Source organism: Chrysemys picta, chromosome 11, assembly GCF_011386835.1.
Source record: "Chrysemys picta bellii isolate R12L10 chromosome 11, ASM1138683v2, whole genome shotgun sequence".
In the NCBI taxonomy this organism is placed as follows: Eukaryota; Metazoa; Chordata; order Testudines; family Emydidae; genus Chrysemys; species Chrysemys picta.
The window spans coordinates 13,354,686-13,380,774 of NC_088801.1; the positions used below are offsets into that span (position 1 = coordinate 13,354,686).

The 26,089-nt window shown below is 40.5% G+C and overlaps 1 protein-coding gene across 5 annotated transcripts in view; it reads right to left on the bottom strand.

The window, feature by feature from the left end:
• OSBPL11 (oxysterol binding protein like 11) overlaps positions 1-26,089 on the bottom strand; it is a 73,991-nt gene that overhangs the window by 27,897 nt on the left and 20,005 nt on the right. For 4 of the 5 annotated variants that reach the window (XM_042843114.2, XM_024104822.3, XM_008167828.4 and 1 more), the window contains 4 exons: positions 13,606-13,674; positions 12,534-12,709; positions 11,224-11,303; positions 8,782-8,964 (listed from right to left, as the gene is read on the bottom strand). In XM_042843114.2, the coding sequence (XP_042699048.2) occupies positions 8,782-8,964; positions 11,224-11,303; positions 12,534-12,709; positions 13,606-13,674 (508 nt within the window). Of the gene's footprint in view, positions 1-8,781; positions 8,965-11,223; positions 11,304-12,533; positions 12,710-13,605; positions 13,675-14,732; positions 14,800-26,089 lie in introns of all 5 variants that reach the window. The other variant, XM_008167829.4, reaches the window with a different exon arrangement.

A 26,089-nucleotide genomic window follows, 5' to 3' on the forward strand; every position in this document is an offset into this window, starting at 1 on the left:
CTGAGGGGGCTTGTGGGGGAGAACAGACAGTTGAGCAGGGCTATGTGGAGACTATGATGGGTGGACGGCACTGTCTAGGACATACAGTATAGGGAGAGGAAAAGATGGGCAACGTTTCACCTTCAGGGGAGACACGTAGCTGAAGATAAGCTCCACTGTGATGATCCACAGGCAGTTCATGACAAGGAACTTCTCTTCAGCCTCACTTCTCTGACCCACATTTGTTCACAGCATTTTAAAGTAGAATGAGGTATTAGAATTGGTGGGGAAGGCGATGTGGGAGGCATGAGGGAGTAGTAGAGATGTGGGAGAGGATGGGGCTAAGAAAGGCATGAGGGAGATGAGGGGTACAGGGACCGTTCATGTCAAGGCCATTTCCACACTAAAGACACCAATCTCATCTTGCTTGCCTTACTACCCAATCCCCACAATACCCAAACACAGACTCCATATCTCCATGGTAAACTTCCCTTCCTATTCCAACATATAACCAACCCTCACACATCAAATTCCTCTCCACTACACTCAGATGCACCTCACCTCCAATCTCATACAACCTCAATTCTCACATTTCCTAATTTCTGAGGTCTAGATTTTGCAAACTTAACAATGTTTAACAGATTCTATCTGGTATGGAATGTAAGAGTTGTACAAAAAAACCCTCCGACACTCTCAGCCTGCCTCCCTGATTGAGGCTGTGCTTAGCAGAGAGAGTCAGGAGCAAAGAGATTGTGGGCAGTGTCCACTCACCCTGACAATCTTCCCTATTTGTGGTCTCTTTTATTGTCCCCCACACTGTCCCTAACTATGTCCTCAGGCCTCCCTGCTGGCAATCCCAGACTGATGGACCCCTGTTTGTGGTTTGGGACTCTCCTCTGGTGAGCTACTGAAGATCTGCTGCCCGCAGAAGCAGCTACTTCAGAAGCAAAGCTGGTAACTTTACTCCAGAGACACCTCTTACCTAGGGTGACTAGATGTCCCAATTTTATAGGGACAGCCCCGATATTTGGGGCTTTGTCTTTTATAGGCGCCTATTACCCCCACCCCCGTCCCAATTTTTCACACTTACTGTCTGGTCACCCTGCTCTTACCAGACACCCAATTCATTGATATGGTACAAGGAAGCAGAGAAAAGGGAATACAAATACCTTAAGCTTCACTTTAGACAAGACTGGAGACCAAATTCTTCCCTCAGTTACACATGCACTTAAATCAATAGAAGTCAAGCCCATTTATTCAATGGCAAACTTATGACTTTTTACATTCACAAGCCTTACTCCCTCTCCCTTACATAAGGCTCACTTGCAATAGCCTATAACAAAAGAAAGCTACGGATAAATTATTTAATCCTACTCTAACAATATGAAAAGACCGAAGATAAAATAACAGTTCGCTTTTTTATACACAGATCTCAGAGTCCATTACACAGCAACATCCCATACATTGCTGTGACAGGGCAGGGGTAAACCCCTTGAATGCCCTGCTAAAATGCTGGCCAAGCCCTGCTTTTTGGTAAGGAGGCCAAGTGTAGGGGCTTGGGCAGCCAGCAGAGGGCCCAGCTGCAGGCCCTAATGAGGGCTGACTCTCAGCAATGGCTTGAGTTAAATGCCAGCAGCTGGGCTTAGTAAAGGAGGGCTATAAAAGCCCTGAGGAAAGCTCAGTCAGGAGTCTAGCCTGGGAGTAGACAGGAGGGCTGTATCTCTGTCTCCCCACCCAAGGAAAGGAGCCTCATGGGCCAGCAGACCCTGGGGAGGGTCTAACTGTGGATAACTGTTGGGGGAACAAAGTGGGGTTGCACTGTTAATAAAGACACAAGGGTGAAGCACTGAAGAAGGCATGAGGACTATTTATTTAACCAGCCGGCACAGGTACAAGAGGGTGGCCCCTGTGCCAATTGCATTATCCCTACCTTCTATTAGAAAGTAAACAGGAGGATAGTTGTCCATTCATGGACCATAACTGCCTAGGAGTCAGAACCTTCTCCCTTTAGAACTTTTCCCTGCTCTCAAAACTCCAGTGTTTCATGATGCTTACAGGAACTGCTGAACTCGTTAGCAGCCAAACAGAATGCAGGGATTTAAAAAGAGACCAAACCCTGCCATGTCTATCACGTTCCTTATATTTTCATCTCATCAAGCAAGAATTCTTTACAATTCTTTTTCTGTGATCCACATTTTCTCTCAGTTCTAAGAGGTGCGTGTCGTAACAGAAAGGAAACATTACTGGTAGGCAATTTTCATATTTCAGGGTGTGCTGAGACAAAGAAAACTTTTTTTTTTTTTAATTAATGGAGATATCCCATCTCCTAGAGCTGGAAGGGACCTTGAAAGGTCATCAAGTCCAGCCCCCTGCCTTCACTAGCAGGACCAAGTACTGATTTTACCCCAGATCCCTAAGTGGCCCGCTCAAGGATTGAACTCACAATGCTGGGTTTAGCAGGCCAATGCTCAAACCACTAAGCTCTCTCTCCCCCATCCTCAGCTACAAGGAGAGATCCTTGGCCAAATACAAGCACCTACAGGAACCTTGCAGATTGATTAGTCTGTAGATTAGAGGGAGGCATAATTGGTCAGAAGACATCTATTTACAGATGGAAAGTAGAAGCCTTTTTCATCTGGTGGCACTGGAAAGATGTTTTAAGTGAAAGTGGGTAAGTGTACACTGCAAATAACCCCCCACAGCAGCAAGTCTAAGAGCTCAGGTCAACTAACTCAGGATCACGGGGCATGCTCACAGGATTTCAGAGCCTGGGTTCCAGACCAAGAGGGAATGTCTACACTGGTATTTTTAGCCCTGTAATGCAAGAACCGCAAACCCAAGTCAGTTGACCCAGGCTCTGAGATTCGCTACCACAACTTATGTGGTGGGGGGGGGGGGGGAGGAGGAGGGTTCTTTTTTAAATTAAATGCAGTGTAGACATACCCAGCGTGTCTACATCTTGGAGTGTTCTTCCAGACCAACATGTTTCTTGTGCTGATCCACTCCTAACCAGCTGTAAGGAAGGATAAAATTAGATTCCATGAATTCTGTAGCTGTATTTTATACCACATCTAAAACAGTAATTTTGAATGATGAAATGTGGAATTTTTGATTTTTACAGAGAAATGTCACAATAAGTGATGGAATATTTGGATCCATTTCATGAATACTGCCAATGTTTTTGTTTCAAGATATTTGTGGGCTCAGGATCTGTACACAGATTAAGGGGGTAGGATGCATTTTCAAGACTGATTTCACCTTGTAATATATTTTCTAAGAGCCATCGTAATAGTGTTGGTCCTCATATTGGCAGTCTAGTCACTGGCTCTTCAATATCTCAGTCATCTCTCCACCACTTTAGCAAGATACCTTCTTGCTATGGTACGTTGACAGCCAAGGCTCTTCCAGAAATCTTTCACATTTCTTTGTAATTCTTGTGACTGTGGAATGCCCTGTCTATGACAGTTTGCCAAGTCTCACACTCATCATGTCCCTTTTATAAACTTGCCTCTACTGCAAGGTCTACAAGAACCTTATAATTAAAAGGGGAAAAAACAACCAACCAACTCTTGCTCACCTATTGATACCCCAGTACATCCCATTTTCTGTGCATCTATCTTTTAGTGGCCAAAAATATCTGTAACCCACAAGCCTGGGTGTGGTGCTCTGTCCCATCTAGTGGCACCGAGACCACTTAGAGATTAATGAGTCTGCTCTACAGCCCTAGCTAAGGTCCATATGGCTTTTAGCTCATACAGTAGAGGCTCATGCATTTAGCTCCAGAGGTCCCAGGTTCGACTCCACACACCAATGACGGGGTCTGTCGGTGTTACACATCTTTCGTTCTAATTTATTGTATTGATCACATTGCTTTAAACTATTACTAGCCGTGATAATACTAATATTGACAATACTAGTAATAGGCCAACACTAGTTAGAGATCTTATGAAAAGAAGGAACGATTCAATTTGCAGAGCACTTTTTAAGAGTTTCAGTGGGCAACACATGTTGATTGGCACTGGAAGGGAAAGTTGATGGCAGAACAACACAAGGCAGAAAACGATCTTGGATGGACAATGTGGTATCCTGGATGGATCAAAAGGACTATTCATCCACAAAAGAGTAACAGAGGATCATACAGAACAGGCTACCACGGTTGCAAACCTCCAGTAATAGAGATGCCACATAAGGAGAACAACAGATACTTGATGCTGGTGAGTGGTGCAACAAGTTTTCCTTTTAGAGAAGTGATATATGTTGATTAAATGTTTTTAAATATTTGCAACTTTTTATATTGGTGACAGGGATGGAAGGATACAAGATAAGGATTGTCATGCACTGTAGCGCTCACCCCTTTTACCAAAGTATACCATTCATCCAGATTTCATCCAGGACTGCTGATACACCACTGGTGGAGGAGGAGATGGCTCAGGGTGGACACTGGCAGCTGGTTACTTCTGGCAGCAGGCAGTGCTCCACCCTTGCTCCGAACCCTCCTGCCGTGGTTATAGGTAACCGTTATGCTCTTCTCGATACAGGAAAGAAGGAATCACTCCCTACAGTAAAGGAGGAGAAGCCTCGTACCCCTAAGGCTGGAGAGTCTGCTGCCACCACTGCGAATAGGAAACGTAGGGTAGTGGTGGTCGGAGACTCTCTGCTGAGGGGGACGGAGGCGCCCATCTGTCGCCCTGACATTTCATCTCGGGAGGTATGCTGCCTGCCGGGGGCCCGTATCCGAGACGTTACGGAGGCATTGTCGAGGATTATCCAGCCCTCTGACTACTATCCCATGCTACTCATCCATGTGGGCACAAATGATACTGCGCGGTGTGACACTGAGCGGATCAAGAGTGACTACAGGGCTCTGGGAGTACGGGTGAAGGAGTTTGGAGCGCAGGTGGTATTCTCTTCAATTCTTCCTGTCAAAGGTAGGGGCCCGGGCAGAGACAGATGCATCATGGAGGTGAATGCCTGGCTGCGAAGATGGTGTCGCCAGGAGGGCTTTGGCTTCCTAGACCACGGGATGCTATTTGAGGAAGGACTGCTAGGCAGAGATGGCGTTCACCTTTCGAGGAGAGGAAAGACCCTATTCGGACACAGACTGGCTAACCTAGTGAGGAGGGCTTTAAACTAGGTTCGACGGGGACAGGTGAGCAAAGCCCACAGGTAAGTGGGGAACATGGAGACCGGGGAGATGGGTCGGAAACAAGAGGGAGTGTGGGCTATACTGGCAGAGAGAAAGGAGAGTCAGGACAAAACTGGGAGGAAAGATCAAACCAGTATCTTAGATGCCTATATACAAATGCGAGAAGTATGGGGAATAAGCAGGAAGAACTGGAAGTGCTAAAAAATAAATACAACTATGACATTGTTGGCATCACTGAAACTTGGTGGGATAATACACATGATTGGAATGTTGGTGTGGATGGGTACAGCTTGCTCAGGAAGGATAGACAGGGGAAAAAGGGAGGAGGTGTTGCCTTATATATTAAAAATGTACACACTTGGACTGAGTTAGAGATGGACATAGGAGACGGAAGTGTTGAGAGTCTCTGGGTTAGGCTTAAAGGGGCAAAAAACAAGGGAGATGTCATGCTAGGAGTCTACTACAGGTCACCTAACCAGGTGGAAGAGGTGGATGAGGCTTTTTTCAAGCAACTAACAAAATCATCCAAAGCCCAAGATTTGGTGGTGATGGGGGACTTCAACTATCCAGATATATGTTGGGAAAATAACACAGCGGGGCACAGACTATCCAACAAATTCTTGGACTGCATTGGAGACAACTTTTTATTTCAGAAGGTTGAAAAAGCTACTGGGGGGAAGCTGTTCTAGACTTGATTTTAACAAATAGGGAGGAACTCGTTGAGAATGTGAAAGTAGAAGGCAGCCTGGGTGAAAGTGATCATGAAATCATAGAGTTTGCAATTCTAAGGAAGGGTAGAAGGGAGAACAGCAAAATAGAGACAATGGATTTCAGGAAGGCAGATTTTGGTAAGCTCAGAGAGCTGATAGGTAAGGTCCCATGGGACTCAAGACTGAGGGGAAAAACAACTGAGGAGAGTTGGCAGTTTTTCAAAGGGACACTATTAAGGGCCCAAAAGCAAGCTATTCCGCTGGTTAGGAAAGATAGAAAATGTGGCAAAAGACCACCTTGGCTTAACCACGAGATCTTGCACGATCTACAAAATAAAAAGGAGTCATATAAAAAATGGAAACTAGGACAGATTACAAAGGATGAATATAGGCAAACAACACAGGAATGCAGGGGCAAGATTAGAAAGGCAAAGGCACAAAATGAGCTCAAACTAGCTACGGGAATAAAAGGAAACAAGAAGACTTTTTATCAATACATTAGAAGCAAGAGGAAGACCAAAGACAGGGTAGGCCCACTGCTTAGTGAAGAGGGAGAAACAGTAACAGGAAACTTGGAAATGGCAGAGATGCTTAATGACTTCTTTGTTTCGGTCTTCACCGAGAAGTCTGAAGCAATGCCTAACATAGTGAATGCTAATGGGAAGGGGGTAGGTTTAGCGGATAAAATAAAAAAAGAACAAGTTAAAAATCACTTAGAAAAGTTAGATGCCTGCAAGTCACCCGGGCCTGATGAAATGCATCCTAGAATACTCAAGGAGCTAATAGAGGAGGTATCTGAGCCTCTAGCTATTATCTTTGGAAAGTCATGGGAGACGGGAGAGATTCCAGAAGACTGGAAAAGGGCAAATATAGTGCCCGTCTATAAAAAGGGAAATAAAAACAACCCAGGCAACTACAGACCAGTTAGTTTAACTTCTGTGCCAGGGAAGATAATGGAGTAAGTAATTAAGGAAATCATCTGCAAACACTTGGAAGGTGGTAAGGTGATAGGGAACAGCCAGCATGGATTTGTGAAGAACAAATCATGTCAAACCAATCTGATAGCTTTCTTTGATAGAATAACGAGCCTTGTGGATAAGGGTGAAGCGGTGGATGTGGTATACCTAGACTTTAGTAAGGCATTTGATACGGTCTCGCATGATATTCTTATCGATAAACTAGGCAAATACAAATTAGATGGGGCTACTATAAGGTGGGTGCATAACTGGCTGGATAACCGTACTCAGAGAGTTGTTATTAATGGTTCCCAATCCTGCTGGAAAGGCGTAACGAGTGGGGTTCCGCAGGGGTCTGTTTTGGGACCGGCTCTGTTCAATATCTTCATCAACGACTTAGATACTGGCATAGAAAGTACGCTTATTAAGTTTGCGGATGATACCAAACTGGGAGGGATTGCAACTACTTTGGAGGACAGGGTCATAATTCAAAATGATCTGGACAAATTGGAGAAATGGTCTGAGTTAAACAGGATGAAGTTTAACAAAGACAAATGCAAAGTGCTCCACTTAGGAAGGAAAAATCAATTTCACACATACAGAATGGGAAAAGACTGTCTAGGAAGGAGTATGGCAGAAAGGGATCTAGGGGTTATAGTGGACCACAAGCTAAATATGAGTCAACAGTGTGATGCTGTTGCAAAAAAAGCAAACATGATTCTGGGATGCATTAACAGGTGTGTTGTGAGCAAGACACGAGAAGTCATTCTTCCGCTCTACTCTGCTCTGGTTAGGCCTCAGCTGGAGTATTGTGTCCAGTTCTGGGCGCCGCATTTTAAAAAAGATGTGGAGAAATTGGAGAGGGTCCAGAGAAGGGCAACAAGAATGATTAAAGGTCTTGAGAACATGACCTATGAAGGAAGGCTGAAAGAACTGGGTTTGTTTAGTTTGGAGAAGAGAAGACTGAGAGGGGACATGATAGCAGTTTTCAGGTATCTAAAAGGGTGTCATGAGGAGGAGGGAGAGAACTTGTTCATCTTAGCCTCTAAGGATAGAACCAGAAACAATGGGTTTAAACTGCAGCAAGGGAGGTCTAGGTTGGACATTAGGAAAAAGTTCCTAACTGTCAGGGTGGTTAAACACTGGAACAAATTGCCTAGGGAGGTTGTGGAATCTCCGTCTCTGGAGATATTTAAGAGTAGGTTAGATAAATGTCTATCAGGGATGGTCTAGACAGTAATTGGTCCTGCCATGCGGGCAGGGGACTGGACTCGATGACCTCTCGAGGTCCCTTCCAGTCCTATAATCTATGATTCTATGATTTAGTATTCAGTGGAATCATATTGCTGGGTTTCATCCTTTTCTTTGCTTTCCCCTCTCAATCACACTGAGGTTTTGGCCATAAAACTTTGTAACATTATTTTTTGTATATTATTAGCAAAATTCTCTGATATGAACCAAACTGATTCGTCCTCCATCCTATGAAGCTCATGGAAAAAATGTTCAGCCCTTAAAGAAGTCAACTCTTCCAAGGCTTGAGAGGGGGGAGAAAGGAAGAAGTATGTGATATGACATCTTCTTGAGCTGTAATGCTAGGACTAGCAGGGACAGGAATATGGGATACTCAATCTTCAGTATCAGGATGTTATAACAGGTAACCGCACTGAAGTCACCTCCCACCCAACAATTTAAATAATAAATATGACATTTATAAAGAACCTTTAATGCCAAAGCACTTTACATATTTAAAGTGAGATAGAAAATACATTCTGATCACTTCCACCACCACTGAAATACTGCCAGCTCTGGGGTGGGAACACGGCAGCTCTTTAAACTCACACAGCAACACACTAGCAGTTTAGGCCAATTCAGGAATACTATATCCAACAAATTATCAGGGTTTCTGTGTCAACCAAAGTAGTAAGGACAATAATATGTTGGTTCTCTCTCATTCTCAAAATAATGTATTTAAATTTTTATTCATACAAACCTCTCTAACATCTAGTAGGTGGTCTGGCTGCAGAATAGGAACTCTCTTTCCTGCTGGCAACTTGTGATGTCCAACACTAAAAAAAGAAACTGGATTTTGGCTGGGTCTCCTCTGAACACCAGGAGAGTTGCCACTTCCTTGGGATGCAAGAGAGAAGCTGCGAGATTTCAGTGGAGGATTGTTCTAGTGAATAAACAAGCATATAAAGAGATTTAAAATTCCTAATACTCAACAAACGTTTCATTAGGCACATAAATCAGAATATAAAATCAAGAATTAAATAAAGTGAGGGAAAGCTAGCTTAACCCACTGTTTGTCAACTACTCTGGTAATTAATGTGCACAAAAAGTGTTAACTGATAAGTGAAGAAGTTTCTGTTCCTTTGTGCTATTTCCTGATAATTGTCTTGCTCCACTGCTTACAGTCAGCTTGTGTTTGCTTACATGCAACCCAGGAATTGCGATGAAACAATATACATCACTTTACATGATTAGGAAGTAGGCCCTTCTATTCAGGTTTGAGCTCTGCAGGAAGATTAACATGTAAACTGAGAGGCAACAGACTACACAGGGGTGAACCTGACATTTAAGAGAGAAGAATTTCATTTACAACCATTTAGAAGACAAAGTGAAACACATGCAGGACTTGTCTACACTTATAGCGCCGCAGCACTTATTGAAGATGCTACCTACACTGACAGGAAAGTTTCTCCCATCGGCTTAGGTACTCCCTTCCAGAGAGTTGGTAGCTATGTTGATCGGGGAATCCCTCCCTCTGTCTACACTGGGAGTTAGGTCGGTATAACTATATCGCTCGGGGGAGGGGGGGGGTGGATTTTATACCATAGCTATAACAACATAAGTTTGTAACGTAGACCAGGGCGCAATCTCCTGATGATAGAGGAGTCAGAGCCAGTCACAAGAAGTTAATCCTATTTTAGAAGAACCTTAGCGTATTGGATTTTTTTTTCAGATTTTAGGTTAAATGAAGCAAAAATATAAGAATATACTTCTATAACGTACAATACACGTATACACTGAAGCAACAAAGCGTTGAAAATGGTTTGTGAAAGGAGCTAGCAAGCCTTAATCTTCAGGCTTGCTAGAAACTCCTCTCAAGGAACATAAACTTATGGAGGAGCCTTTTAAAAAAGAAATCTAATTCAGGGGAATTAATTTGGACACAAACAAATTTTCCTTTTAAACAAGCCAAGCAAAAAACGAAAATTACAACTGGAAATCTGAGGTACAATTCAAAACTCCAGTTCTAAAAACAAGAAATTTAGGACCAAAAACTGTATTCAGTATATCCCTGAATTTTCCAAGTATTGAAAAGCCATCCAGATAGCAAAATTTTAGTAGAACTGTATTGTGGGGCAAAAACAAAAACACCCTTAAGTGTAATAATGTGGTGGAGCTAGCTTCTTGTGTTACGAGATAACAGTCACCCTTGGTGCAGCAAGATATCCTTGTTAAATAAAAGAACATGGCCTCCCCACAAACATTTTCACCTTGATGAATGTCTGCATTGTATCACTGCCATAAAATAACTCCTGGAGTCTTATTCCCTCACCCTCAATGCACTCAGGGTCATACCTTCAAAATGTACCTGCTAAAATTAGGAATGGCATGACACAGCGAACAATACCTTTTCATCAAATGTCCACTATGCTACTCCCCGACTAGTCAGCAGGTCAATACAGGAATTACTTTACAAAACTTAAAACAAAATAAAAATAAATACTGACTTAAAAAAAAAACCCCACAAAAACCACATTTCTAGAAATTCCTTAAGAGTAAAATATTTTAAAACCACTGAAAATTGAAGTAAAATAACAGATGATTTATAGCACGTTACTAGAACAATTTTATTGTACATTTGAGGTTAGGACACAATGTTAGCTCAAGTCACAAAACTTCAAGTTTCATCCTAAATGTACCTGTAAAATATACCTGGTATAAACAACCAAGGAAGGAGAAATCAAGCTCCAACCATTAGTCCTTTTATGGCCCTTTCCTCAGGACTGGTGGGTTACCCACAAAACAAAAGCAAACTATGAAAAACACTCAGCTTTAAAACCCACAGGAGCTTCAGCTTCCCCTTCCTTTTATACTCTGTACTATCAGCCACATGACCAGCTGGGGCCTGTTAACCCTTCGCAGGCTGCAGTACCTTCACCATTTCATAGTGCCATATTACATATTTTAGGAAAAGACCATTTCTATTACAGACTATATATGTCAAGTGTACTCAGCCACACTCTCATGTTTCCTCTTTAAGTATTGGGAACTTTTCAGATTTCTACCTTAACCTTATCTGGCTCATGGATTAATAGAATATATCAGTTTTCAATTACTTTTACCACAGACCCTAACTGATCAAGAACATGAATATTTTCTCTCATACGTTTTTATTCAAGAACACATTAAAATCATGCAATACCTTTCCAATTGCTTCCGTGTGATGCTGCGTGCATATCTGGAGTCTGCTAACCCAATGCTGCCGCTCTTTAGCATCGGTGGCTGATAAAAAGCAAAGAATTTCTTACAGGAACAAAAATTGAAGTATAGGCAAGCGTACAGATATTTTAAAGGAATAAGAAAAATTAACACTAATGTAGCACTAGTACACGATAGGCTTCTTTTTCCTCTCTGGGTAAAGAGAGAAACCAAATAAAACTAACAGAGGGTCCTGTGGCACCTTTGAGACTAACAGAAGTACTGGGAGCATAAGCTTTCGTGGGTAAGAACCTCACTTCTTCAGATGCAAAGCTAATGCTCCCAGTACTTCTGTTAGTCTCAAAGGTGCCACAGGACCCTCTGTTGCTTTTTACAGATTCAGACTAACACGGCTACCCCTCAAATAAAACTATTTATAGTGCATGGAACCAATATCATATCCTGGTTTTATTGTCCTTCAGAAGGAATGTACAATTTCCTCTCTGGTAAATCTACACATGATACAAGAAAACATACACAGGTCAGGAAGAATGCAATGGTGAGCCTCAAGGGACCAGGAACAAAAAGACATTAGCCCAGATTTCCATAAAAGTCTTTTCCATGGCTCTAGACCAGGGGTCGGCAACGTTTCAGAAGTGGTGTGCTGAGTCTTCATTTATTCACTCTAATTTAAGGTTTTGCATGCCAGTAATACATTAACGTTTTTAAGAAGGTCTCTTTCTATAAGTCTATAATAAATAACTAAACTATTGTTTTTAAAATGTTCAAGAAGCTTCATTTAAAATTAAATTAAAATGCAGAGCCCCCCGGACCAGTGGCCAGAACCTGGGCAGTGTGAGTGCCACTGAAAATCAGCTCGTTATGCTGCCTTTGGGTTGCCCTAGGTTGCCTACCCCTGCTCTAGACTAAGATGCCTGTAGAGCACTGGTTCCCAAGCGTCAGTACTGATACTTTAAGCTTTTTTCCATTGGAATTATTGGCTGGCTCTCTTCCCACCCGCAGAAGTTACCTAACATAAGTTATGAAACACTGAAACATGGAATTTAAGGGACTGTCTATTGAGGTTCCTCCCCAAATCAAATTTATCGTCTTGGAAAAAGTCACCATCCCATAGATTTTGGGGCCACACACACAAAAAATTAGGATATTATACTCTGTGTGTGTGCAGTTTTGTTCATATGTTTCTAAAGCAAACAAAGAGACAACCAAACACAAGACTACAACCACATATAGGAGGCAGGAGTATCCTCTAGTCTAGTGGAAAAATCTTCTGTCCAAGAACTTAAGTCATACCTCTTAGTTTGTACTGCTCTCCACTAGCAGCATTAACGGTGAAGGTATGAGAGTCTTCATCGCTGGGTGAAATTACAGCTCCAGCTAGCTGCAAGGTACCTCTGGGCTTTTGATTTCTAGACTGTTCATTCACGAAGTACTCCAGTAGGCCAGCTTCATTGTTTAAAACAAAAAATCTGTGATTGTGATAAAAAGTCCATTTATAAAATAAAACTAACATACATCTTTTTAATATAAATAATCATCACCCAACCAAGACTATCTCCACACAAGTTTGGGGAAAATTAGTTTTTGTTTGAATCGAACCATTACACATCAAATGGGTTTATGTAAATACCACAATTTGCCAACACAACTTCACCAATTATACTAACTATAGCTTAAAACTGCACAAGATTAGACTCATACAAAGATTCTTTAAAGATCAAACCTTTGCATGGTGTACGTGAACTGTCACTAAGTAAATTAAAAGTACATTTATGATACTTCAGGAATGCAGTCTTGGAAGACTTAGCACTGTGCATATGAGAAACTTTAAGACAAAGCAATACCAGCCACAAAGATAGGAGAGTGTAATTTACATCACTGGACCAATGCTAGTTAGGAATAGACATACTCACAACTTATGCAGTGCACAATAGAAGGTATTTCAACAGGTGTCCTTAGCTAAACGCTCTGCCACTACTGTTGTGCAACATACTGCGTTAGACAGCTTGTGCCTCCAACCACAACGTTGGATGTATTGTTATGGTGCAACATAAAGTTTGAGAAAGCGTTGCTGAATACCCCCTTACACTCATACATCACAACAACAAAAGGTCATTTAAATGCTTAGTAGTCCTTCTCTGCTTTTCATTAGTCTCTTAGTCATATACTAAAACAAGATGTTATCCCTACTATGGATGTAGCAGGTCCATCTCTTATCTACTTGTTAGTTTAATCCATATTAAATCTGAAAAATACATATTTTTTTCTCCCATTATTTTAATTGCTTAGCAGAAAAAAACTGCCTGAAAAACATACTGATTTAGATATCAATCAATCTTATTAACAAAATTCAAAAAAGACTTACCGATATTGCCAGCCAGTGACGAGATTGGTATATTTCATTAAATAGCCAGAAATATTTTCCATGTGATCACTGTTAGAAAAACAAGACAAAAACAGTCAGATAAGACCAAATAAACTGACAATTAAAACCGTTAAAGTAAAAGAGCTAGATCTTCATTTATGCAGTCTAAAGTCCACTTTCAGCAAACTGCTCAAAATTTATTTTAAGAAGGAGAATTTGTTTTTGCAGGCTTTCTGCAGAATAAAGGAATTTTAAGCAGACTTATTGGACTGTCAGTAAAATTAAAGAACGAAAATTTCCAATATTGTTGAAGCAATGAAAGACAGTCTGGATCCAGGATATAAAATAGACACTTCTGGACACATTTATGATGCTTCGATATTAAGTAGTGAATATACTATTTATGACTTCTGCCTGCCTACCCACCCCTCTTCTCTCCAGGGGGGTAGTTTTGAGTTTCTACACACAATTAATTTTCACCACCTTAAAAAAGACCCTTATTAATCTCACTAATTGGAAAAAAAATCTGTCATTAGGCACTACTAATTAAGTAAATAAAGTTCTATTTATGTTGAATTTCCAGAACCATCAACAACTACACTAAAACTGCCATATTGCAAATGGAGAAGATGCGCTGAGAAATCCAAGAGATAGTTTCGGATCACATTAAGAAATACTTTAAAGTATTAAAATGTCTTCTCCATTTGTTTTATAACAATTTGGCACAAAAGATGAACAAATAACTTCCCTTCTGGGGTCCAAATCTGTAAGAAGCTCAGCACTATCTCCCAGTGAAGACAAGAGGCACTGTGGGCTGTCAGTACTTAGCAATATTAAGCTCCATATACAGAACTATTAGTATATATTTTCAATTAATAAATATTTGCCAAAATAGTTACTCACTCTGACTGTACTGGTTAGGGATGGTGGTCTTAGGAGACCAGCTCAGAGTTGTATTACAGTAGTTCCTGGAGGCCCCCCAGTGCTAGGCACCATGCACACACAGTGAAATATAGTCACTGCCTGGAAGAGGTTACAATCCAAATAGACAAGACAAAGGGTGGAAGAAGGTCTCAATTTTACAATGGGGGAAACTCAGGTATAGAAAGATTAAGCGACTTGCCTACCATCACAGAGGAAATATGCAGCAGAACCAGGAACTGAACCCAGGTCTCATAAGACTGCAATCATTGGCTGTAATGACAATTGTTTACTTTTATAGAGAATTATAAAGATAATTCTCTATAAATATTTTCTTCATAGTTAAACCTTAAATTAAATCTCAAACCTCTGCCTTATTATAGTAGTTGATGGTTCTTACATTTCCCGGAATTCAGAATATATGGGAACACCTTACCCAGGTAACTTACTGATAGGTAAACAAGTTTTTCATCTTTACTTAAAAAAAAACAACATATGCTGGCAGAATATGGCTACTGAAGTCAAGGGATTAATGTAAAATCCATTCAATAACAAAGACTGCTAGAGCAGTAAGTATCAGGCCACAGTGGAAAATCTTTGTCTGCATGCACAGATCAGTCGGTTGCCTACAATTTGTTTAGAAAAGGTTTCAGTAACATGACAATGTTAAACTGTTTATATATGTGAAATTCTTACTATTTAAACATTATGCAGAAAAATTACACCCAATTACATCTTAAAGTCTTTTTTATGACATACCTAATAGGACAATCCAAAGTAACATGTTAAATCATTATCCCAGTAAGAGATCTTGCTGACTTTGTCTCTATGAAGGTATTACGTTTATGAATAATACTCTAACTTTTTTTTTTTTGCGCAGAGGACATCAAAATAAGTGGCACTAATTCTTTCACCCAATTATAGTACATAAAAATGGCACATCTGAAGCACAGAGCTTTAAAGAAAAAAAGTAAGGCAGTTTAATTTTATGTAGCAACTGGCTTGTGACCTATAAAACGTAAGTGGCTACAGTTGCATGTGATCATACAACAATACAAAACTAGGTCTATATAGGGCTGAGAAGAGGCTCCTAGTCTACCAGACAATCTCTTTCCTAAAGACATCATGATTTTGCTAAAGCAGTTGGACAATTACACACAAAATGTAGGGACTGTGTTGGATGACATGTATCTCTGCAACTTTTAATAAATGTGATGACCTATTTTTCCCCTTTGCTAGTCTCCATCAACGTTCTTTCCTTTTAAAACTATGCCCAGAGAGCATGTAAATAACTGACAAAACATAAAGGACTGAAACATTCATCTTAGAGAGAGAACATGAGGAAGAGAATTGCCTAACAATATTGAAATCTACCAACATTTCTCATGTCAAAAAGTATTCTATAGAAACCCAGTGACTGGTTCCTTTCCCAACTCCATCAGTTCTGCACAGAAATGTCATTCAAGCCTCCTCTTCATTAGAGAATTGCAGTGCAGCAACTTAAACAGGTGTGGCAGAACCAATGCAAGTTGCAACAGGGGAGTGTGACCACATTAGCTCCATCCTGTTTCAAACAGTGCACCATGTCCACACATAGTCCTACATTTGAGGATCTACACAAGTCATGAGGCACAGCGGCTATGCCACGCTGCACCCTGACGCTGGAAGAATCCTGCCACACCAGTTCCAGACTTCAAGGCCTGGTATATAGTAAGAGTTCCACTGTCTTTGGATGACACTGCTTGAGAGAGGGGGTGCGTGTGTTCATTTATTCAGTCTTTTCAAGTTTAAAACTGTTTATTCCCTCCCCTCCATTCTTTCATAGCTCCAACAACAATTCCATTCACCAGTGTTTTCTTCTAAGAGGGAGAGACAGGTATGCGCTAGGTCTGGAGGGAAGACATCTTTTTGAGTGCCTCATTATGGCCTATAGTAAGTTCCTCATCTTCCCTTCCCCAGGTAATGCCGTAAAGGATCCGGAGGATGAATCACTCAGAGGAGTGAGGAGAAAAATAGGTGCTGGAGAACCAGGGGGAGTTAAGTACATATACGTGAGTTAAGTAGAAGAGCGGGTTGCCTGTCTATATAACCGCTAACTAATGATCCTTTTGTGTTTTCTATTTTAAACTGCTCAGGAGTACAGAGATGCTGCTAGGGCAGTGAACTGACTGTCGGGACAACTTCCAGTAAAGTCAGTGCATTGAGGTATGTGCCGGACACGTAACCGACCACTGCTTGTGTCCGTTCTATATAGCAAGAGGATCCCTGTGGACAAAGTCTACATGTTTTAGAAAATGTTACTGAAGCTGTATTTTTCATTATACCGTTGTGGCCTCCTATGCTGCTGCCCTGAAGGTTGGGGCAGTGAACCTGGAGGGTGGAGGAAGCAATGGGCAGAACTTAGACCTGCTGAGTACTGCCTCTGTCGCTCTTGAGCCTGCACACAGCCACTAGGCCAGTGCTCTGAGCTGCTGAAGCGGTCACTGACGCATGGGTACGGGCAGTGTAGGATTGCACTGAAGACTAATTGCTGTTCTGCAGCCCATATTCTAGAAATCAATTGGGTTGTCTCAGTCTAGTTCCTAATGGGTAGATGTCCATATGACACAAACATGCCAGAAACCAGTAGAAGAATTACAGTGCTTTGACAGGTTGGGAAAATTAATTAGGTTCCCACTTCTGTTTCCTCCAGACTGGGATGCAGTAGTTGGGTGAGGATGGTAGGAGGAACCTCGTGGTACTACTGCAACTGCCATTCCTGCTTGTGTGGATAAACAAGACTTTAGTGCATGTGTAGCGCACTGGACTGACGGCACCAAATTCCATTGCTCCTCCCCCATACAATCTATTTAGAAGCAGTTCACTCGGCCTCTGAGAAATTCCTCACTTTAATCATGAGGAAACATGCCCTAAATATAAGAGAGTTAGTCCATGATTCATTCTAAGCTAGAACTAAACTGCAGACAAGATCAAAACAGAACAGAGTGGGTTGGGCATGCTAATTAGAGCATAACAATCTCCTCCACTCTTTCCACTGCCCCCCATTTAAAAACAGAGCTTACTAGTTCATATCAGCTGTTACCCGCAGAATTACCCTTTTCTTCTGTGTGGCAGTCAGCATTAAAGTAATATTGCAAAGAATCTCCAGTAAGATGGCAGACTATTTATAGTGGCTCAAACAGTACTACAGCTCTAAAACAAAGCCATTCGAGGAACGGAATCATGCAGTCATATATTCTTAGGTCCCTTCATTTTCGGTTTTTATTTTATTTTTCCCAAGAATTTATGGGCGTTTATTACACGACAACAAAAACAGATGAAAATTGGTGGAAAAAAACTTAATTTTCCGGGTAAATATGGGGGGTTATTTTAGTGGATGGAAGGACAGGGGGAAGTATTCAGTAGAGTAATACTTTGATTAATTGAATTCAATATGGTTTGCTGCAGAACTAAAACTCAAAACACAGTGCCACCTTTGAGTTTAAGAAAACAATATATCTCTATCCCCAAATAAAACTTTTCATTTGACTAAACAGTTTATTGTTGTAGACTTAAAACTATTAGCCTATAAATATTTATATTTAATAGTTGGGCCATAGCATTTGCAGCGCATACACTCAACTTCATGCTTTCCTGTTTGTTTGTTTTTTAAACTTTCAATTACTTCCTTGTGTTCTGAAATGTATTCTGATACAGATTTTTGATTTCTTTCCATTGTAGTGTGTCAGACCTTTAAACCATTATCTGCTAAGAGTGTGAATGTGTACGCAGTGGGCGTGAGATTCATCAGTACATTTAGAACTTGCGTGCCTGTTTGTTTGTTGTGTCTATCTTCTAGATTAATACATAGCCTTACTTCACCAGGCAGCTTTGCATATACACACAGACTAGTGTATTATCGTAATACATATATCTCATGCAATGTATTGTACCTTCCTAATAAAACAAGGTTTTTTTTATATATTTGAATGATACAAAAATAGGGTGAAAATCAGAAAAAAAATACTTTTTGTAAAACCCGGGATTTTTTCAGTAAAAACCTGTTTAAACTGAAAACCAAGGGGCTTATATATTCTGAATACAGAAATTTTTTTAAGGGAGAAACACTAACGGAACAAACTGTCTGAAAATGCTTCAGAACTGCTACCATATTATTGGCATACATGAAACAAAAAGTATCAAGATTTGAATCAGTTGCACTCATTTAGAGCTACCTAAACTTTGGTGAAGTTTTAACAACTTTGAACAGAAAAAAAGGTGTTTTGAAATTTTAAAGGACAAGCTTGCTTGTAAACATGTATGAAGTTCAATTTTTTAAAAGTCTGGTCTGAAACCTGTCTCCAATCTCCTTTGATTGGATTCACCTACCCACCACTTTCACTATATGAAACAAACCACAGAACATAAATCAAGCCCTGCCTTTCGTTTACACATCCCTTAGAAGATTGCATGCTCAGCAAAACAGAAGAACCACCATGCTTCATGACACCACAATCTAAATCATGCTTGTGCTGTAAACAAATAAATAAAATACAATAAATAAATAAAGAGGAAATTCAGAGTGGTAGCTTCTGCAATCAACACATCAAGATGAGGAAAGGCAATCAACCAGTAAAGGAATATGGCAATCTGCATACTACGTTTTGGAAATTGCCTTATCTGATTAGGATGATGGTGAATCACCTAGTTTAAAAATTTAATGAAAATACATAAGTAACAATGAAACAGAAAGCTGTGATCTTCCCAGTCTGAGGACACTGACAAACATAGGGAAGTGCAGCTCAGCAGATGAATACATAAGGGAAGTGACTTGGACAGAGTGGAATTAAGTTAACTTCTAGTGAGTAATAACAAGGGAATTTACCATAATCCCACATGGAGTCTCCAGCCTCCCACACATTCACCTGCACAGAGCAGCACTTTTCACAAACTATGCCAGTAGACTGCATTTCCCAAGTACAGTAGGAGCAACATAGTCCCCATCATCTTAGTATCTGAGCACCTCACAATCTTTAATGTATTTATCCTTACAGCACTTCTGTGAGGTAGAGAAGTGCTATATTATTCCCATTTTACAGAGATTAAAATAACTTGCTCAAAGGTCAGACGCAAAGTTTGTGGCAAAGCAGGAAATTCCACCTCGGTCTCCCACAACCCAAGCTAATCAATGAACCATCCTCTCCCTCATGGAGATACACCCAGTAAGATACACAATTAAGGAAATAATTAAAGTATGGCTTGAAAAATTCACCCAACACATCAGCCCCAGGACAGAATCAATCGTTCCCCATGTTTTCAGTGTTTCTTCTTTTCCTTCTCTGCTTGCGCCTCCATTCTTTCTTCCCCATATGTTCTTCACCTTCTCCCTTATATTTGCTGTCTCCCTCCGTGCCCCCCCTCCCTCCAATCTTTGCACTGAAATCAATCTCCCTTTCCCTTCCACTGCTCTCTAACTTGTAGCTTCCTCACTTCGATTGCCACTTGTACTGGGCAGGTACCTAACTTATGATAAGCAACCAGCATGCACAAATGAGCTAAAAAGACACCAATACCAACTCTGGTGTGTGTGTCTCACACACCCTGCAGCCCTCCCACACAAAGAGTCAGAAAAATTTACCAAATACCTGATAGCTAGAGATTAAATAAAGATGGGAGATTCCACTGACCAGGGGCAATGCCCAGGTCAGGAGCCAAGACCCATCCTTGCCCAGTGGCTGGGAAAAAGGAGGATGCTGGGATTCTTACCAGGGACTTTGCTCAGTAGTTCCATCTTTTGTAGTCTCTGACTAGTAGGTAATTTAATCTATTTGTTGGGAAGAAGTATATTCTCCCCTTTGGTTCTCCCACCACCACCCATCCTTAACTCCCCTGGGTGGAAGTCTCTGTTAATTTACCCCTCCCGAGCCTTTAATTTTCATCCAGTTTGTGTGAAACTGACCCAATTCTTGTTAGTTTACTGATGTCCAAAAGTAGCAGAGAAAACTAACAAGGCTAATTAGTTTTCACTCTACCACTCCTTGGGAAAGCTCTGAGCAACAGCAGAGGCACAAGACTAGTCTGCCTGTAGACTAAGACGACAACAATTCTATCAGTTTACTCCTGCCTCATGTTGGTAGCCAAAAGGGCTACCAACTTTAAAGAAAATTAGCAAGAAAGCTTAGATTTTACAGATGTTGATGACACTTGCCCGGGAACAATTTTTTTTGTATGGAACTAGTGGAATTTTCAAAACTCTATCTAATGCCTGCACACAAGTATTTCTATTAAAAATAGACAACTTTATTTATCATTTATAATTTAAATCCAAATCCTGCAAAAGATTCCACACAGACACTTATGCATGGGCATACCTTCTGCAGAATTGGGAGCTCAGACTGTACATTCTTTGGGGCAAGTATTTATATTTATCTGTACTACAAGGTGCCATAAACATTTACAGTGCAATAAGTAATAAATAGTTACCAAGGACATTAAAACGCCACTGTTCCTCCAAGAACTGGAAACAAAAACAAAACAAAAAGAAACAGAAAATGTTCTGGATTCTAACTTAGTGGCTCCCTTGCAAGCATTTAAAACTGAAATCTTACTATAAACATCAGCTGGTACTACAACTTATTTAAAACTGTAAACAAATATGCCATAAGAAGTTACACATCTACCTTTGGTACATACTCTGACTGACAAATTGCATATTTATTTACATATTATTCTTATTCTGTCAATTTCTCCTTAATAGCCATTTGATTTATCACAATGTGCATATTTAAAATTATTGTGGCCTATTTTCAAAAGCGCCAAGTGCCTATAACTCAATGAGTTTTATGAATGTTCAGCTCTTCTGAAAATCTGGGCTTAAAAAAAAAAAAATACAGCCCTGTCTTACTGGGTGGAACATAACGACAATACTTATGCTCTTTTCAGGGATCTACGGAATGCTTTTAATATTCTAAAATTTGGTCTGGAAATTCAGGCATTAGCTTGGTTCACAGATTAACTGCGTAACGGAAAATAGGTGGTAAAACATCAGAAAAAAATAGGGTTGTCCTTAAAATCTTTATCATGGCACTTCATGGATCAATATTAAGACTCCATCTTTATATATTTTATTATATTATATATAAAAATATATATATAAAAATAATGACCTTCTTGCACAATACACTAAATCTGTGATATGCATATTTGATTCACTTATTTGTAAAAGTGAAAATGTAACTGAACTGTTCAAAGTGACTTGGGAAAGGATTTTGAGTACCAGTAATATGAACTCTACACTATCCTATTAAATGGATAGTAACTTGAAATTATTGCAACCATTCACAACGTATCTAAGTTTTAGGAGTAAGTACACTTGGATGTAGTAAGTCCTAACAATATTCTCAGGCCTGTAAATAACAAAATTAAGACAACCCATGTCCCAACAACCGTTTAATCTAGAAGACTATTTTCAAGATTATTAATACAATTGTTTCCACTGTATTACAAAGGATGAGTTATGTATACAGTAAAAAAGTATTAGCACAATTACAGCAAGAACATTGTGTAGATGCTTCACCCCAAAATAGGATATACTGAGAACAGGACAATGCAGCCCAATTCTGACTGGGCCTTTGGATACTACCACAGTATAAATACTTACTACTAAGACACAGAGGTCACAGAAATTGTGAATCTAAATAAAATTAGTTAAATTCTGGAAATGGCTGGGGGAAGAAGAGGGGAGTACTTCAGCTGCAGGGCTAGGCCCAGCTTCTGCTCCAAGTGTTGCTATCTGGCACCACTCAGGTTTTCAGTATCCACCCTCTTATAGCTGGAGGAGGAGGGGCAGATGGGCCAAACCAGAATGCCATTGCAACCTAGCGCATGGGGTCACACCACCAACTGAATTTGGCCCATCTGCCCCTCCATGTACAGAGGGGCAGATACCCAAACTTTAGAAGCATCAGGTCTCATGCCCAGAGTGCGAGCTGGGTCCAGGACCTGCTGCAGGGTCAGCTTGCTCTCCATCCCGCCACCCACCCGGCCTTTTCCCAAGATTTCACTGACTATATTTAGGCCACCAAGGACATGAAATGTCTTTTCTGTGGAATGCCTTGAACGAGAAGTACATTTTATGCTAATCTGCATAAAGCAAAGCCACACTGCCCCTGCCAGGAATGTTGGTGACCTTTCTGTGACTTTTCCTTTTTTCCTGCACTTCTGCCATGAAATTTACTAAAACGTTTTGTGCCAAAATCTTAGCCTCATTTACAACAACTACTACAGGAGAGTAGTCTGCCACTATTATACTTGTCAAATATATTAGACAGGTAGGCATGTGTTGCAATGAAATCCTTACACCTGTTTTAGAGAAATCCAATAAGAACTCATTTTGCATTCCTCTGTGAAGCCTTTATTTTGCTTTTTCATATTCTGCAGTGTGCAGTAACTGCGTTTACAAAATATGTCCATATATCATATCAAGATTGAACCCTTATGCATTCCCTTGATAAACAAGCTTCAGGCCCAAACTTGTATACAATATTTATATGGAAATTTTGATCTTGGATAGTCATTAGCTAATGGAATTTATTTATAAACTTTGCAGGGACACCACCACAATACCTGCTCATGTCAGACCATGTTTATCTTCACACCACCATTCTAATAAGGGCAGTATTAACCCCAGGTTACACTTGGAGAACTGTAGAACAGAAAGACTGAGTTCCTTGCCCAACATCACACAGGAAGTTTGTGGCAGAGCAAAAACAGAAAGCAAATCTGAGCCACAATCCAGTATCTTAGCCACAAAACCATCCTTCCCTTGGAAGAACTCCAGGCTGCTAAAGTTAGGCAGTTCCTTATATACAACACTTTCCACCTTCCAACTCCTTTACAAATACCCCTCTGAGATAAGTAGGAATAATCCACATTTTACTGATGGGCAAACTACACCACTGTAGTACCTTTTCCTAACAAGCTAGATTCCTTCATAGCCCATACACCCCCTTGAAGAAAAAAAAGGGGGGAAGCCTCAGATGTTTTTCAAGAGACAGATTTTAGATACCGAAAACACAGTTCTGTCCAAGCATCATTAAAATGTAAAACTATTTTTTCCCCACGACTTACTATCATTAGTCCATTTGTATTATTACTGTTGGCCCTCTATCAAGTGACAGCAGATGTCAAAGCCTTGCAGGCCAGCTTCCTGTGGTTGGAGAAATCAGTGATGCTAAACCGGGATATATTCTTTGTGCAACTTGTTTATTTCACACTATATATATAGCAGTGCTTGAGCACAGGTGGTCACAAAAGGCATACAGGCAGCCCCCTCATTCAAGAAACTCAGCCAAAACACCAAAGCCCAGTTCCAAGGAGCGAATAGGCTTCAAAAACTGACCCTAGTAAGACAGATTAAAGCAGAGATCAAACTCCCAAGCTGATTGCCATGGCTCTCCACACACACACACACACACACAAATCTACTAAAAAAATTAACAATGATGCAACATTTCAGCAGACTGAGAAGTGCTTGCATGCTAAGAGAAAACTTGAAGACTAAGAGCAAGGTCCGGCGACTCCCATCACAACATTTTTATTTATTACAGAATAGTGCATGAAGGCATCTCCAGGATCAGGGCCCCATTGTACTCAGCTATGTACGAACACAGGAAACCAGAGTCTCATCCACCAAGAACTTACATGTTGCCTTCAATTTGATTGTAACAAAGTGAGTAAAACAAACAAAAAGCAGAAAAGGGGAGAGAAGAAGAGAGTATATACCTAGCTAATAGTATGCACAACTATGTTTTTGAAAAATGTAAACTAAGTTACTGTTTTTAAAATTCCTAATTCAAAGGTAATGCCCCAATCTCACTTAACATTTGCTCAACTAAAACCTCAGGAAAAGTGTACATGGGCTTGCTGCCTATATTAGTTTATTCCCCTTCTACTTCCTCTGATGATAGGTCCCTAGAACTGTGGTGCCATGCCCATGTGGTACTGGGAAACCACCAAAATCCCAAGAGTTCTACTTTCCCTACTGTGTCTTTTGGGCATGGGTGGGACCCTATAGGCATCAAGTGAGAGAGGGCAAAAAGCGTTTGATCATTTAAAGAGCATATACGCTGACATACTTTTTTTTAATTCTAAATAGCTTTTGAGAAAAAAATAGGAAGATTGACTGTGCAATTCATCAGCATTTGAATAGTCAACTGCAAACTGGAAGCAGTGGTTCCTGTTCTTCATTTAGACCTGTGGCAGAAGAAGTTGTATTTTTCCACACTTACTGGTTTCTGTGGCAATCAGCACATTCTCCTGCATTCAGTCAAATACAGAGCAAGCAAATCTACAAAACAAGTTCCTCTAGGGCAGTGGTTCTCAACCAGTGTATACCCCTGAGGGTACACAGAAGTCTTCAAGGGGGTACCTCAACTCTAGATATTTGCCTAGTTTTACACCAGGCTACATAAAAAGCACTAGCAAAGTCAGTACAAACTAAAATTTTATACAGACAATTACTCATTTATACTGATCTATGTATTATACACTGAAATGCAAGTACAATATTTAAATTCCAATTGATGTATAATTATATAGTAAAAATAAGAAAATAAGCAATTTTTCAGTGACAGTGTGATGTGACACTTTTGTATTTTTACATCTGATTTTGTAAGCAAGTAGTTTTTAAGTGAGATGAAATTTGGGAGTACAGAAGACAAATCAGACTCCTGAAAGAGGTTCAGTAGACTGAAAAAGGTTGAGAGCCACTGCTCTAGAGTACTTAAGGAACTAGCTGAAGCAATCTCAAAACCATTAGCAATTATTTCAAGAACTCATGGAGGAGGAAGGAGATCCCAGAGGACTGGAAATGGGTAAACATTTAAGTGCGGGAACAAATTACAGACAAATTACAGACCATCAGTCAGGCTAACTTCGACACCTGGAAAGATACTGGAACAAATTACCTAACAATCAATTTGTAAGCACCTAGATGATAAGAGGGTTATAAGGAATAGCCAGCAATCAGCCTAATTTCCTTCTTTGACAGGGTTACTGGCCCAGTGGATGGGGGCCCGGGAGAGGGTGGGAAGCCATAGACAAAATATATCTTGATTTTAGTAAGGCTTTTGACACAGTCCCACATGACAGTCTCATAAGCAAACTAGGGAAATGTGGTCTAGATGACGTTACCATAAAGTGGGTGCACAACCTGTTGAAAGACCATACTCAGAGAGTAGTTATCAATGATTCGCTATCAAACTGGGAGGGTGTATCTAATGGAGTCCAGCAGGAGTCAGTACTGGGTCTGGCACTATTCCATATTTTCATGAATGACTTGGATAATGGAGTGGAGAGTAAGCGTATAAAATTTGCAGAGGACACCAAACTGGGAGATGTTCCAAGCACTTCCAAGGGCAGGATAAGAATTCAAAATGACCTTGACAAATTGGAGAGTTGGTCTGTAATTAAGAAGCTCACATTTGTCGGGGACTTTTTAACCCAGACGGCAAGGTTCGTTGTCTGACCGCAGAGTGAGAGACAGGCAACACCAGCAAGGTCCAAAACAAGCTCTTTATTGAAG